This window comes from Perognathus longimembris, chromosome 3 (assembly GCF_023159225.1).
Source record: "Perognathus longimembris pacificus isolate PPM17 chromosome 3, ASM2315922v1, whole genome shotgun sequence".
NCBI classification, from domain to species: Eukaryota; Metazoa; Chordata; class Mammalia; order Rodentia; family Heteromyidae; genus Perognathus; species Perognathus longimembris.
Window position 1 is genome coordinate 21,226,183 of NC_063163.1, and position 17,017 is coordinate 21,243,199.

Genomic DNA, 17,017 nt, shown 5'->3' on the forward strand with positions numbered 1-17,017 from the left:
TTAGAGTTTCCAGGGATTTCTATTCTTAGTGTTCTTTTCCTGATGAAATTATTGCATGGCAATAAAATTCTAAATTTAATTCTCCATATTTTCTGTTTTTCTCTTCAGTGTTTCTCAAAGACTTTTTCTGTCTTTAATTTCTTACAGTTTGTGTATGATAACATAACATAACATAACATAACATAACATAGTAGCATTTTAGAGGTATTAGGTTTTGAAGTTAACACGTAAAAGTTATTAAAAATAAAAGTAACCATGGAAAAACACTTAAAAATATCTATAAAGTATGTTACTACCTGTCATAAATTTCAGTACAGCTAGTTTTTCTATCTAACATTTGGGGAGCATTGTTCTCTCATTACTTGAACCACCAAGTAAATTAGTTACTGTACATGTTTATGTATGTGAGTCATGTTATATAAAAAAGACTATTTTAAGCTGTAGCACAACAGCTTACTTACTGTGTAAGGGTTCTTACTATGAAAAGGATGAATGAAATGGTCCAATTAGAAGATCAGCTAGTTGATGCGTCTCATCTTTTGTTTATTTTTTTCTTAAAAAGATGTTATTAGCATGTATTGATTTTATAAGAGGGGTTTTATTGTGACATCAAAATTCATATGTACAATATACCAAACTCACCCCCTGTTTCTTTTTCTCTCTCATCTTTTTTAAAAAACAAATTTCAACAGATTTCATTATTCTTTTTTCATACATGCAGAAAGATACTTTCACCACAGAGTTTTTGAGAACAGAAGCTGTTTGAGTCACCTTCGTTTAATTTTATTTTCCTTCTTCCCATATGTGTATTTCTCTTCCTAACAATCTCTCATTACTTGGAGTATCTACTTAATAAAATATAGATGGAGGGAATAAGAAACTTAGTTTGAATGAAGTATCATAAAAGCACATGTTAATTACAGAGTAAGAATAAAGTTGGTTTTATATGTGAGTGACAGTAAGATTGTTTTGGTAATATAAAACAATCCAGAGATTGGCGAAAAACTAGCGTTTCCCACTGGAACATTCATTGTGCTAAAAAGGAGGAGTATCTGACAATAATAGCCTAAATATGAATTGACCAGATAAGGCTGGCAAGATAACTGATTTAAAAAATAGGCATGTCAGGAAGTCTAGGCCTTTCTGAGAATAAAGTATATCATACATTCAGACATAATATGTTTATCTTGTTTGGCCTTTGTGTACCAACCACTATTATTATTTGTACATAGATGCCTTAATTTTATTTATTCTTTGTTTTTAAGCTAAGAGCCGACGGCAATCAAAACCCTATAAACCTAAAAAAATAATTAAAATGGAAGGAAAGATTGTGGTGTATACAGCCTGCAATAATGGAAGTAGTTCTGTTATTTCTAAAGATGGAGAATTGTACATGTTTGGAAAAGATGCCATTTACTCTGATAGTTCAAGTAAGTTTTAAATTTAAGAATCATTATAACTTAAAAGTCATTTTGTTTTTATGTAGTGAAGATTCCACTATAGGATATTAAGTGTTACAAAAGTGTGTCCAAAAATTTTAAATTATTGTAGCGGGAAGAAATTTTCCAATGTATCTTGTCATAGGGAACTCTGACCTGAATTTTATGCAGTTAATTCTAAAGCTTGGTAGTAAAACTTAACCACTTTTCTCTCTCTTTTTTGGCTAGTCCTGGGCTTGAACTCAGGGCCTGGGCACTGTCCCTGGGCTTCTTTTGCTCAAGGCTATCAATCAGCATCACTTCTGGCCTTTTCTGTTTATATGGTTCTGAGGAATCGATCCCAGGGCTTCATGCATGCTAGGCAAGCACTCTACCACTAAGTCACATTTGCAACCCAAACTTAACCTCTTAACAGCTCTTTTTCCTCTACTCAGTTGCTCATGTGTCTTGCTCCTGGGGATTGATAGTACTCTGCAGGAAATTATTTTCATAACAAAGCTGATTTGTAGTTATTGCTTTATTCCTTTCATGTTAGGTTCATGTAAGGGTTATCTCTCTCTTTCTAGCTACTGTATTATAGCCTCAGTGCTTTGGACCATGGTACCATGGCAGACAGTAGAATCTTAAGAATTTCTTGTCATATGATTATATGACCAATGAAATAAAAATTTAAGCAATAGATATGAGGGATAGAACTAGCTAAATAAGTTTATGTTATAAACTCTAACCTTAAGAACTCATCACATTTGTTTGCTAAATATTCTTCAATTAAAATGAATAATTTTAAATGAGTTTTAAAATTTAAATTTAAGAGCAATTAAAAATGAGTATGACAAATGAGTCATCCCACTAGGGGAAGATTTTACGTGATAGAAATCTGTAATACCTTTGAATTTTGTTGTAAAAAAGAAGCAAGAATTAATGAAATTTGTGATTAGAAGTATAAGTGATTGTCTCATGGTGGAACAAAGAAACACAGAATATTTATAGCAATTTATTATTTAGTTGAACTCCTCTGAGGTAATATGTGAGCTGACTTAACTTGGTAATATTTAGATGATCAGATGACTGCAGTTGTCAGAGTGAACCAAGTTTTTGAGGCATTATATAAACACACAATACATATATGTATATATGTGCACATACATAGACACATATATAGTACACATATACATATGTGTAGGTACAGAATACATGCTTATACAAAACATATATGTTTTTAAGCAGGCTACTACTAAAAGTAGGAATTTTTGAGGTACATTTAATGAAAAGACCTAAACTAATATAAGGAACACGGAAGGCTACCTTAAAGAAATGATACTGGGGTAAAAATATTGAGTAATTTTCCCATTGTGTAATGCTAGATTGATATTATGCACAATTTACATAAAAGAAGTATCTTAATGTTTACAATATTAAAACATTTAACTATCTTTTTTATTGGTGTTACTACTTAATGTTAATTATGCTTTGTCAATTTAAAGTTGATACAAATACACTGAATACATGAAATGAACACCACTTGGATGCAGTAAGTGTGATTGAAAGTAAGGGAAATTTAGGGAAACATGAAGTAGAAAAAAGTTGTAGAAAAAAGTATTGATGTTGAACAGGATTGAAACTTTTTGGAGCCCAATGATTTCTATACAAATAATATTTCAGTATAATATTGTAAGTATCTTACTTTGTTTTGCTGAGATAAGTCAAAGCAGGTAAAAGATTTATGGGTTCCTTTGTGCCTGTGCTAGATATTTGAAAACTACAAACTTCTTTTAATACATTTGGCAGTGTGAAATGCATTCAGCTTGTGTTATCTAATCTATAAAAATTTGTCTGAATAACATTTTGAAATTCATTGAAACTAAATTTAAAATTTTAGTTTGTTGATAAATCGTCAGTGTTTGGCCTTTCACTTCTCATTTTCATGACTGATTTGTTTTGTTTTTACCAAACTTGTGTTTTTCCTGTAGGTTTGGTAACTGATTTGAAAGGCCACTTTGTAACTCAGGTAGCTATGGGCAAAGCTCACACTTGTGTTTTAATGAAGAATGGAGAAGTTTGGACATTTGGTGTAAATAATAAAGGACAATGTGGAAGAGACACAGGTGCCATGAGCCAAGGAGGAAAAGGTAAGTGTATTTTGTGTTATTAAGGTTTGTGTTCCTGTTACTTGTGAGGCTTGAGGGTCTGGGTGCTGTCCCTGAGCTCTTTTACTCAATACTAGAGTTCTATCACTTGTACTATAATGCCACTTCTGATTTTCTGATGGTTAATTGGAGATGAGTCTCACAGACTTTCCTTCTCTGGCTGGCTTTGAACCGTGATTCTCAAACCTCAGCATCCTGAGTAGGTATGATTACAGATGTGAACCATCAGTGCGCCACTATTTTGCTTACTTTAAAAAATTGATTTATATTGAGTTGTTTAACTATGTTATATATATATAAATATTTCATATTTCTTTGATTTACCTGGTTTGTTACATTTTCATTTGTTAAATTTTTAGGGTCAGCGTTTTCAGTCTTCCTTTAAGAAATTCTGCTTTATATCATCAGGTTGCATTGGGCTTTGCTTTCTATCTTTATAAGTCATTTTTAAAAACTTGATATTGAATTAAATCTGCATTTAATTTGAGGATACTGGTTAAAATGCTGCTGATGAAATGAGTAATGCTTTTACAGCCAAGTACAAGTTGCAAGTGAGCTTTGAAACAGGCTGTAAGGAGTTGGTGACTAATTCCCTGGAAAGGGTACTAAGTCCTTTCTTAGGAAATGACTTCTGAGCTGAAGTTTTGAAGGCTGAAAAGGAGTTTGTTTACTTGTTTTATAGATAAGGTAGGGAGAAGCATATTGTGAACAAGGAAGGGTAAGGCAGAGGGAATAAGAATGAAGTCCCTGAGCATGTGAAAGGACACAGGATCTTCAAAAGCAGAAGGAATTCAGGCTTTGTGGAATACTGTTTGCATGGAAGAAATGATATTTGAGAAAGTAGAGAGCCATAGTAGGCATATTGGGACTGTTGGTCTCTTGCTCAGGAACTTTTTAATTTTTATTTTTTTTGGCTGTTTGTAAATTGTGACAATATACACAACAAAGTATGTGCTTTTAAAAGATGATTTGGAACAGTTGGAAGATGTAGTAGATTGGAGGGACCTTTGTTTAAAGCATGGTTGAGAAGATTTCTTTGGTTTATTGAATGAAACTATTGGTAGTGAGGATAGAAAAGAGGGCTGGGCTCAGGAAAGATTGAGAAGAATGACTGACAGTGAGGGAGGGATGTGTTTGAGAACAGCCTCCCTGCTTTTGCAGAAAGGAAATTGGGAGTGCATGTATTCATGAAATTATAGCTTGTTTTGTTATATTTTAACTTTCTTGGCATAGTTATTTGAATTAGCAATGGGTTATAAATTTTTAAAATTGGGAAATATTACTGACTTTCAAGCATGAGAATACATCAAGTTTTTTTATATTGATTTGTCAATTAGGATTTGGAGTTGAAAATATGGCAACAGCAATGGATGAAGATTTGGAAGAAGAAATAGATGAAAAAGATGAGAAATCCATGATGTGCCCTCCAGGCATGCATAAGTGGAAGCTGGAGCAGTGCATGGTGTGCACTGTATGTGGGGATTGCACGGGTTATGGAGCCAGTTGTGTCAGCAGTGGACGTCCAGACAGAGTCCCTGGAGGGTAAGCAAGGATTGATACTGAAGAAAATGTGCACCATTTATTCCAGTTGTTTTACTGTGTCTTCACTTATAATTTGTCATAACTGTTATTATGTTATTACTTTAGATTGCCACATTGAAATCAAACTCTAGACTTCATGTTCATGCATGCTGTACCACTGAGATATACTCCAGAATTATAATTTTTTGTTTTCTATTAGGCTAATTTCTAATTCAGTATCATTTTTCCATCTAATACATTTTAAACCATTACTTAACTCATGTATCATTGTAGCTTTATTTGTATTCTTTATTTAGATGTGTTTAAATCTGAGTCTCTTGGTTTTTGTTGAGCTCTAATCTTTTCCAATAAAACTGTCAAATGCCATACAGAGTACTTGAGTAGTAAATTACTTAAATTTGCCAATTATAATTTGAAAGATTTTAGATATTCTCACAAAGTTTTATCACATCTTGTTTTATGTTTTATTATCCTTGTTCTATGTATTCTACTAATAGACCATCCTTTTTTTTTCCAGGGGTCTGTATCATTGTTGATTTAAAGTTAATATGTGAGTTTAGTAGAATAAAATTTGTATTTACTCATAAGATATTGGGGTAAGGAAATATCAAAATTGAGAGTCAAAGGGTAAAAAGACAAACGACTCCAAAAGCAGTACTTACAAAACCATCTGGTGTAAACCAACTGAATAACTCATGGAGGGAGAGGGAAAAAGGAAGGGGTTGGGGGGAAATGAGGAAAGAGGTAACAAATTGTACAAGAAATGTACCCACTGCCTTACGTATGAAACTCTAACGTCTCTGTACATCACTTTGACAATAAATAAGTAATTATTCAGAAAAAAAGATATTGGGGTAATTTTGAATGTAGTTTTTATAGCTAATAGAATGGTATTCCCTTTGTAAGATTAAGTTTATTATAACTGGTTGATTTGGGGAAGAAGTTGAGGAAATTTTGTGAAGAAAAGCCCAAAGTAAGGATAGCTACCCTCATGTTTCTATTAACTCTTGTCAAGTGCTTTTCCCAAATATGGTTTGGTTCTACTGTGAATTTATTTTGAGTTTTATGCTTTGCATACTATAGTTAGATAATATATAATAGGCTTTTTCTTTGAAATATTAGTTGTCATTTGCTGGATGTTTTATGATGGTCTCCCTATGTAGAGCAAGATGATCTCAAACTCCTCAGCTCAAGTGGTGTGGAAATCTTTAGTCTTTACTTATGAGATATCCCTTCAGGATGGCAGTCCTAATCAAAATTGATTTTTTTTTCGGTACTCAAGATTGAATTCAGGGCTTTGTGCTGGCTAGCAAGCCCTCTACTACTTGAACTAGTCCTCCAGTTAATTTTTCAGATAAGGCTAGTGCTTTTTGACTGCATCTTCTTTGAACCACAGTCTTTTTTTTTTTTTTAAGAGTTCAGTGGTTTACTTTTCTTTAAAAAAAATATTATTGTAGAGTTGATATACAGAGGGGTTAAAGATTCCATGAATCAAGTAATGAGTAATGCGTACAGCCAAAGAAACATAGACTGCATGGTTACCCTCATTTGTGGTAACAAGAATGTGCCTATAAATCTACAGGTAAACACACTGAATGATGAAAATAGATAAATAACACTGAGATATGATAAATCATCTAGGACGCTCATCTTTAACATACAGAGGCCAAAGGAGGCTTTCATAGGAGTGGTGGACAAAGGCTTAATAGATGATCATAGAAAATACTATTCAACAAAATGAACTCAAAGAAAAGGAAATGAAGCATACTTTAGTTACCATTGTTGTTGTTTTTGTTTTCTAAAACATATAGATAACAGTTATTCTTTTTAGCGTCTTTGTTTCACTTTAGTATTTGGTAATTTTGACCTAATGGAATGAGTACACAGATATTTCAGTAGAGTATTATTGTATCATAGTTTTGAACTGTGTAGTAAGTGATCCTCCAAATTTTCAGTAATGCTTGCTTTCAAAGCTAGGAGTTGCCGGATGGTTAATTCTCTTGTATTTTACAAAACTGGATAACCATGGGCTGAGCACAACTGTTGAAAGGTTTTTTGTTGTTGTTTTGCCAGTCCTAGGGATTGAACTCAGAGTCTGGGTGCTGTCCCTGGGCTCCTTTTGCTTAAGGCTACCACTCTACCATTTGATCCATAGTGCCACTTCTATCTTTTTCTGTGATTAATTGGAGATAAGAGTCTCAGGACTTTCCTGCCCAGGCCGGCTTTGAACTGTAATCCTCAGATTTCAACCACCTGAGTGGCTAAGATCGAAGCCATGGCTTCTATATCTACAAAATATGTAATTTAGAAGATAGTCCTTCACTGATCCTTCAGCGTTCATTTTATGATAAACATATGACATATAGTTTGTAGTTTATATGGAAAGGACAAGAAACAAGAAAAAGAACAGGTTATTGGACACAGTCAAAAAGAATGAGAAGGGATGACCTATCAAGAATGGTGAGGGAAAACACTGTAGAAAGCTGATAAGCTGGCTCATCTGAAGACTACTAACACCTTTCTTATTGTGTCTGGCAAATAACAGTGCTACTCATTTGCTAGCTACCAGCCCATGCTGGTCATTCATTGTAAATTTTCTTACACAAGTAACTGGAAAAGCTTGTAAAAGATAATTTTTGTTAGTAATTGCTTTGATAATAAAAGAATCCATTTGTATTTTCTATAGAGACACCCATTATGGCCATTAGAATACATTTGATAACTCTTGCTTTTAATTGTTCATCTATTCATCCTTTTCCTTAAAGTTAATTGTGGAAATGTAAAAGTTGCAAAGAAGATTTTTTTTAAAGAAAAGCTTAGAAGAATTTCAGTTAAGCCTTTTTTTTTTTTTGAAACAGGATCTGTGGTTGTGGTTCTGGGGAATCTGGCTGTGCTGTTTGTGGGTGTTGCAAGGCTTGTGCAAGAGAGTTGGATGGTCAAGAGGCAAGACAAAGAGGGATTCTTGATGCAGTGAAAGAAATGATCCCTTTAGATCTTCTTTTAGGTAATTTGATCTTGTTTTTATCTTGTCCTCATCTTGATAATTCGAGTAGTATAAACAATTTCTGTGAAGTACATATGAGTATATGTAGTATTGTTACTTAGTTAAGGGATATCTAAGAATTCTTGCAATAAGCAATAAGAATAATTTTAGACAATGTTTATGCCAGCTTTTACTTTCTTGATTTTTGTGTAGTTATAGCTATTATGTATAGTTACATGGCTAAAGCTATGTTGTACAACATACTGAACATGTTGTTGTTATTATTATTGGTTGATTGTGTAGCTGTCCCAGTACCTGGGGTTAATATTGAAGAACACCTTCAGTTACGGCAAGAAGAAAAACGACAGCGTGTAATCAGAAGACACAGATTAGAAGAAGGAAGAGGTAAGATTTAATTAGAAAAAAGAGTAGAGACCAGTAAAAACTACAGAATAGGCTGGTTTAGGTAAGAATCGTTAAACTAGGTAACATTCTGGTAACTTCTGAAAATAGTATGAGAATATTTGGTACATTTATAATTGTACTAAGAACATACATGTAAATCACCACTATATTTATGGCATTTGCCAACCCATGTTAATAATGGTGCTTTTTGCCAAGTCTTTTAGCAATGGCAGTTTTATAAAAAATTATGAACTCTATAATTTGCCCTTCACCTAGACAATGGACTCTGCTATTTCACTTTGGAATGAAATTCAGCTTAATGTAGTTTTTTTCATTTTGTTTTGTTAACTGCTCAGGCTCTTATCATTAGGGCATAACCCCCATGCTTCCTTCCAGCCCAGTGCATGCTTGTTATGCACTGTTATCTTTTATGGAAATGAAGCTACTGCTTACAAAAAGGAGAGTAAATTGGGGATTCTAATGAATTTATTCAGAAAGATAGATTTATTGGTTATCATATCCCTATTTCTTTTGGTAGTACTTTTGCCTGAAAATTTATTAAACTGGCTACATATAATCATTTCAATATACACTCAATAGATAGATATTGAGATTACTAAAGCAGTAGTTGCGTTACAGAAATTTTTCTTTGTAGGAATAAAATTGGCACAGAGATCTGTAAATTTGTTCATGTTAGGCAAAATCTTGATACAGAATTTTAATACTTGTTAGAAGCAGTATAATACTTGATACATAAGTTTATTACTATATAGCCATCATTATACATTTTGTGTAGTTATTTTTAGTGAAAAGGAAATGGATAGTAAAATATATAATACACTGGTAAATCTATTTTTATTAAATTAAATTGTTTACCATATATCTGGAATATGTAGATTTTAAAAGTTGTAACATCTAATAAGTAATGTTGTTTGATCAAGAATACTTGCTATTGTTTGGCTTTGCTCACATAAAGTCATGCCTTCAAAATATCTTAATGAAGTTAATGTAATTACTGTTAGTATTTATGTTATGTAAGTATATAGAGAAACTGCACATTAAATGTATTATCGAGGAAAGTGTATGTTTTATGTCTTTACAACATTTTTTTTCTTAAGGTTATGTTATTTCTTTACTACCTGCTTTTTCAGTCTTTGGAAAATTTAGGTTGAGTTATATGAACTGACCTATAAAACCCAACAATTTATTAGGTTTAAACCAAGTATATATAGCCAATCCTTATGATGACATCTGAATTTTGCTAGATGCTATATATATTTTGGTACCCTTTGCCTTTCTTAAAAAGAATAAAATAAACAAACACAAAACCCTTTTTCAGCTTTACTGGAGGTAAATGGTTAATTATACACTAGTAATTCAAAATTTGGGGAAATATAGATATTATTTTGACATGTATTTTAAGTGTTATCATTAACTTCAAAAAACATTGATATAGGATGTAACTACTTAAATGTTATAAAACTCTTTTACTAGTTTAATATTTAAAGAGATTATAGGGTTGGGAATATGTCTCCCTGGTGGAATGCTTGCTTAGAAAATATGAGGCTCTGAGTTCAAACCCCAGTACCATCAAATCCACAGTACCTTCAAATCCAAATTATTGTATATTTCTTTTACTAATAAAATACTCCTGGTTCTAGGCAGTTGGTGACTATTTGTGACAATTAAGTTTTTTCCATCCTTGAATATATAGAACTTTACATTTCATTTAGACTATTGGTGCTCAAAATTTGTTGCTTTTTGTTGTTTCAGTGAATTTTTTCATATGTATGTATTTATATATTTTTTATATATCATCCTATATGTAAATGTATCATCACATATAAATGTCATTATCCTGTTTAATGTTTCCTAAAACACAGTATGTAAAAAATATCTTTTCTTTGTGAGCTGGGATCTTCATTATGGACCTCAGTTATGTCAGTTCTTTTCATGCAACTGACATGCGTGCTGTACCCTCCTTGTGTAAGTTTCTCTCAGTTACCACAGAATCCTAAAAAGGGAGGACAGAGATCTCACATGTATATTTTACCAGTTAACACAGCACCATGAAGAGTGGCATGTGCTTGTGTGTCTTGCTTATTTTAGAAAAATATTTTATAATTTTAAATATGATTTGTAAGTATGTCTGTTTTTTATTTTCTTTTAAGTGATACTGGGGAATCAACTCAGAGCCTTGTATTTATTGGGTGGGCATTCTGCTACTTGAGCCATGCCCCACCCCCTTTTTACTAGTTTTGATTTGGCTTTCTCATTCTCTTTATTGTGCCAATTAGGTTAATAGTCCATACTTTCCTTCATTAAGATATAATCACTAAAGATAATAAATAAATAATGAATTAAAAATCATGTGGGGCTGGGAGTGTGGCTTGGTGGTAGAGTGCTTGCCTGCATGCATGAAGCCCTGGGTTTGGATTCCTCAATACCATGTACACAGAAAAAGCCAGAAGTGGTGCTGTGGCTCAAGTAGTAGAGTGCTAGCCTTTGAGCTTCAGGGGCAGTGTTCAGGCTCTGAGTTCAAGCCCTGGGACTGGCAAAAAAAAAAAAATCATGTGGATATCTGCACATAGAAAAATAAGTGCATGTTTGTAAAAATAGTATTGCATATATTATTTGCAATATCTTTCTCATTTTACCATATAACATGAATATAAGGTATGTTAGTAAATAGAATCTACCATATTCTACTCAGTAGTAAAGTAACTTTGTATCAGTGTTTATGCAACCATTGTTTTGTTGTTGGGCATTCATGCTATTTTTAGGTTTTTTGGTGGTATTATTAAACTGTGGCTTTGCATAGTAGGCCTTTTCTCAGTATAGTAGAATGTTCTAGAAAGAAAGTGGGATTATTAAATTTTAACAGATATTTGACATTGTTTTTTTTTTTTTTTTTTGGCCAGTCCTGGGCCTTGGACTCAGGGCCTGAGCACTGTCCCTGGCTTCTTCCCGCTCAAGGCTAGCACTCTGCCACTTGAGCCACAGCGCTGCTTCTGGCCATTTTCTGTATATGTGGTGCTGGGGAATCGAACCTAGGGCCTCGTGTATCCGAGGCAGGCACTCTTGCCAGTAGGCTATATCCCCAGCCCTTGACATTGTTTTTTAAACTTTGGAATTTTCATATCCATAAGACTAATGTATGAGTTGTGTTTTTCTCTGCCATCACTTATATTATTCTTGCTCTTGCTCTTTCAAAATGATTGTCTTATTGTTAATTTAAATAGTACAAGAGTTTTTCATGTAAAAATGTGTGATAAATCATAATTTAACCACTGAATATTCTTCCATTGAATATGTCTACTATGGTTTTCCATTGTTCTCCTAGTATATTTGTTTTTATTTTGCTATAATGAGGTATAGTTATTTGGATGAAGTAGTACACTCTTGTAATCTTAGTACTTGGGAAGCTGAGGCAGGAGAATAGTGAACTTGAGGCCAGCTGTGGCCATGTAGTGAATTATGGATTGGCCAGGGCTATAATGAAGATCATATCCCCCTTGAACTCCCACTGCCAAAGATATAATTAATAGAAAACATGTTATAGCTAAAATATTAAAGATATTTTAGAGTTTTCTTTAACATAGAGGTGTCGTTACTGGGTCAAAAGTTAGTCATTTTTAAGGTCTCAAAAGGTATCACCAATAGCTTATTTTACACTGCCATCAATTCCATTTTCTTACCTGCCTGTGATAGCTCCACATACTATATTGCCTATACATAAATGGTGGGCACTTTTAAACATCTAAATTTGGTCATTTTATACCTGTTTTATTTAGATTTATTATTGCAATAAATAAAAACAAGTGTTCATCCAAGCTTCCTTAATTCCCTAATAATTCTTAAATATATTTATTTTTCAGAATCTCACTACTATCTCCTTGGCTTAGGCTACTTCTTTTCTGATATACAGCCAAAGCCTCTGTAGTTTCTTCTTTAGTTATGAGTAAATCCTTCCTCTCCCAATTAGACTGTGTACTTTTTGTAGTAGAGTTTGTGTTTGCTTACCTGCTCTTTCCAGCGCATATTAAAAGGTTGCAGTAATTTGTTGTATATATGTGGAGTTTTGGGGGGAGGGGGTGATGTTTGAAGTCAAGGTCTTATGCTTACCGGGCAGATTCTTTACTACTTGAGCCACGAACACCTCCAGCTTTTAGTTACTTTTTTCATGTTGGGCCTTGCATTTCTGACCTGGGCCAGCCTAATATGCAATCATCCTACCCTAAGCTGCCCTCAGAGCTGGAATGAGAGGAATACACCATCTAGCTGGCCTCAAATCACAATTCTCCCAGACTCCTCCTGATAGATAGGATTACAAGTGTGCATCGAGGTTACTGTGATTTGTACCTCCCCTAACTAAATTCTCAGCACTTTTGTTTCCTATCCTATACCTCCTTTATTTTGGTTATTAAATGTCTTTTGAAATAACTGTATAATATTATTTTTTCATTTTCATGTTTTTGTAAGTCTGCTTTCTTTGAACTGGAATTCCTTCTCTTTCTTTCTCTCTTGCTAAAAGTTTTTCATTCTTTGAAATCTTTCTCACCCAGTTTGATTTGGGGACTTTATCCTTCATGATATAGACATCCTTTATCCAAGCATATTGCAGTGCTTTGCTTTTATTGCTATTTGCCCTGCTAGGCTGAGATCTTGTGTCTCTATCATTATATCTATAACATCTAGTGTCTACTACATAAAGAGTTAAAAATATTTGATTGCTGGGCACTGGTGTTTCATGCCTAAAATCCTAGATACTCAAAAGAGCTGAGATCTGGGTGATCAAGATTCAAAGCAAGCCAGGCAGAAAAGCTGAGTGAGGTACATGACTCAAATGGATGAGCATCAGCCTTGAGCAAGAAAGCTGAGTGAGCATGAGGACCTGAGTTTAGACTTTGTACTGACAAATAAGTTTGGTGAATATATAAATGATTTAACTATGTTCATAAAACACATCGTTTTGCCAGGTGAAGGTGGCTCATGCCTGTAATCCTAGCCACTCAGGAGGCTGAGATATGAGGATCATGTTTGAAGCCAGCCTGGGCAGGAAACTCCAGGAGACTCTTTATCTTCAATAAAGTACTAAAAAAAAAAAAACTGGAAGTGGTGCTGTAGCTCAAGTGGTAGAGCACTTGCCTTGAGCAAAAGAAGCTCAGGGACAGTGCCCAGGCCCAGAGTTTAAGCCCCAGGACTAGCCAAACAAACAAACAAACAAACTAAAAACCCACAAAAAATGACAAACCCAAACGCATTGCCTTAATCCATGGGCTATAACAGTATTTTTAAAATTTGGCTTGTTAATTTTAGGCATATATGTCCATGGGCCATCTAGATTATAAATAAGAGATCTAGAAAGATTGAATTTAGTGAAAAGTTCATTAGTATTTTGGGTATGTATAATATTTTGTGAGGAGAAATATCCGAAATTAACCCAGAAATCAGGAAAGTGTAATAAAATTTAATTTTTTTTTTTTTTTGGCCAGTCCTGGGCCTTGGACTCAGGGCCTGAGCACTGTCCCTGGCTTCTTCCCGCTCAAGGCTAGCACTCTGCCACTTGAGCCACAGCGCCGCTTCTGGCCGTTTTCTGTATATGTGGTGCTGGGGAATCGAACCTAGGGCCTCGTGTATCCAAGGCAGGCACTCTTGCCACTAGGCTATATCCCCAGCCCATAAAATTTAATTTTTATAATACTGTTATGTAGTTGGAAAGTACTTTATAGAGTATTTTAAAGTTTCTGCTTTAGTAAGTGTATTAAAAAACACTGCATGTTAAGGAAATAAGACATCATATTTAAAATGCATCAACTTTCTTATTAGATGTGATCTTAGAAATCAGTGCTCTGTTGCTGGGAAGTAACACTTTATTACACTACAGAATTTTAATTAAAATGTTTTTATGTATAGTTACTAATAAAATACATTGATTTTGATATAACATAGGATTGGTGCTACTTGTATTTTTTTACTATATTGAGAAACAATTGAAATGTTTCCTTTACCTATCTTTTTATATTAAATGACAGATACTGTAACCTATTCTTTGTCTGTTATAGGAAATTGCTTTCAATTTTTTCCATCATTAGACAGATTTATCAAAATGAAGCGTAGCATAGTCATTTTAAGACCAAATTTATTAAAAGTATTCTTTATATACCTCATAATTCCTTTTTCAATACTAATAACTGTCAAATTTAGACTGTTTGGAATTTAGAAGTTTTTTGTTTTGTTTTTTATTTGTTTTTTTTTATTTGTATTTGTGTTTTAGTGTTGGTCCTGGGGCTTAACTCAGGGCCTGTACAATCTTCCTGAGTTTTTTTTTTTTTCTTTTTTCTTTTTTTTCTCTCAAGACCAGCAGTCTACCACTTAAGCCATAGCTCCACTTCTGGCTTTTTGGTGGTCGGGAGGTAAGAGTCTCATGAACTTTCCTGTCCTGGCTGGCTTTATACCATGAACCTCAGATCTCAGCCTCCTGAGTAGGATTATAGGCATGAGCCACCCGTGCCTAGCTGAAGATATTTTTGAAGTTTCTGAAACTCAAGGAAATTATTGTTTTGTTCTAAAAGAAAAGAATGAAAAACTCAATGTTTGCTCAAATTTATTTTTCTTTTTAAGCTAATTATTAATGAGGACAAATGATTTTAAATGCATCAAAGTGAATGGGCTGCTGATTTTTTTAAAGTGGTATATAAAGATATGATATAAAGATATAAAGAGTGTGATGTGGAGAAATGTTTCATATACATGTGTACATAATGGATTTTTAGAAAGAAAAGTTCAGTGAGAGACCATTAGTGTCCCTGAAGTGCTACTTGAGATGATGCTCCTCCTACCATTAGTATCAAGCTCAGGTTATCCTTACTTCTGCATATATAGTCAGCAACTCCTATGTATAACACCTCATCCGTGGAGTTTTTTGGTTGTTTCTATTGTCTGTTTTTCATATAATCTTTCACAGTATGTAGAAAAGTCAGGAATATTTTTGTCTTGGTTTTATATTAAGATTGATGTAGACCTGGAAATATCTGGAAGATCTTGTCAATATTTAAGAATTAGTTGAGTTTTTGGTATATCTATAGAAAAGATACTTGCTTCCAATGAATATATGACTTACTAAATTTTAAATATGATATTGAAAATATTTAAAGATAATTTTATTTTAATGACATTTTGTGCTTATCACTTGATACTACTAGTAGTTACTTAATTTTATAAGAATAAAAATTGGATGTGTACTTTATCAACTCTATTGAAGATACTACCTGTGTGTGGAATGGTGATGATATTGGGGGGGAGGTTAGGGGTGGAACTGGGAAATTGGAAGACAAATATGTCCAAAAAAGTTAAGAATTAATTTTCATGCATCTAGTTGGAATTAATTTTTGTTCATTATAGTGTTTTTCTTTTGTGAGCTTTTCTATGCACATACAAAATGTTTCTCCTCAGGCCCCCTTGTATTTGCTGGTCCTATTTTTATGAACCATCGAGAGCAGGCTCTAGCCAGACTCAGATCCCATCCAGCACAGCTAAAGCATAAACGGGACAAGCACAAAGGTATTTGGTCTTCCTTATCAACAAGGTGGGATGCTCTCCCAATTGCTTCCAATCATTTGAAGTTTGTCTCTGAGAAAATGCACAAACCTGATTTCTTCTGCTATGCTTCTGTCATTATTACATAGCCTGAGGAGAAAGTAGGATTGAAAGTGGTAATTTATCTGTGACTCTTATGCTTCTCCTTCCTTCTTTCTTTTTATTAACTTTAACAAAGGGGATATTTCATTTCTTTTCAAATTTTACAAGACAAGGTGGGAGCATATTCTTGCCTTCTATCTTTTGTTACCTACCTATTCTTACATGGGTATAATATAGTATTTTATGGCCCATTTAACAATGTTATTCTGTTTTAGAATTAACAAAAGTGCAATACATACATTGATAAGACTGCCATTTTATATTTCTACCATTCTAATAAGGTTAAATACAGGTAGCTACAAAAAAAAGTGAGTTAGACAGATCTACATGAGTTCTAAGAATTGGTCAGTCGTAACCAAATCTTTTGAAGAACTAAGAATCTATTTTACAGCATTATTTACCATAGCTATAATATGAAACCAACCCAGATGCCCCTTAGTAGATGAATGGATCGAGAAAATATAGTATATATACGCAGGGAATTCTGTGCTTCTGTCAGAAAGAATGACATTGTTCCATTTGTAAGGAAATGAAAAGACATGGAAAGAATCATACTAAGTAAAGAGAGCCAGATCCAAAGAAACACTGACTCTATGTTTTCCCTCATTGGTAATAATTAGTATATGTCTAAGATAGTCCTAGCAGAGGATCACAATAGGTCAGTGACTCTGCATTATTCTTTAAGATCTTCAAGTTTTGGCTAACTAAAAATATTTCTAAGGCATGCTAATTTTTGTTAATAAACACTGCAATTACAGTCAGCCAACATTAAGAAAGACTTTAATGCAGAACATTTTAAA

General features: G+C 33.5%; 1 protein-coding gene across 9 annotated transcripts in view; it reads left to right on the forward strand.

The window, feature by feature from the left end:
- Positions 1 to 17,017, forward strand: part of Mycbp2 (MYC binding protein 2) — a 225,101-nt gene that overhangs the window by 48,985 nt on the left and 159,099 nt on the right. For 8 of the 9 annotated variants that reach the window (XM_048341209.1, XM_048341210.1, XM_048341212.1 and 5 more), the window contains exons 13-18: positions 1,266 to 1,430; positions 3,410 to 3,568; positions 4,924 to 5,128; positions 7,987 to 8,132; positions 8,415 to 8,516; positions 15,972 to 16,079. In XM_048341209.1, the coding sequence (XP_048197166.1) occupies positions 1,266 to 1,430; positions 3,410 to 3,568; positions 4,924 to 5,128; positions 7,987 to 8,132; positions 8,415 to 8,516; positions 15,972 to 16,079 (885 nt within the window). The remainder of the gene's footprint in view (positions 1 to 1,265; positions 1,431 to 3,409; positions 3,569 to 4,923; positions 5,129 to 7,986; positions 8,133 to 8,414; positions 8,517 to 15,971; positions 16,080 to 17,017) is intronic. The other variant, XM_048341215.1, reaches the window with a different exon arrangement.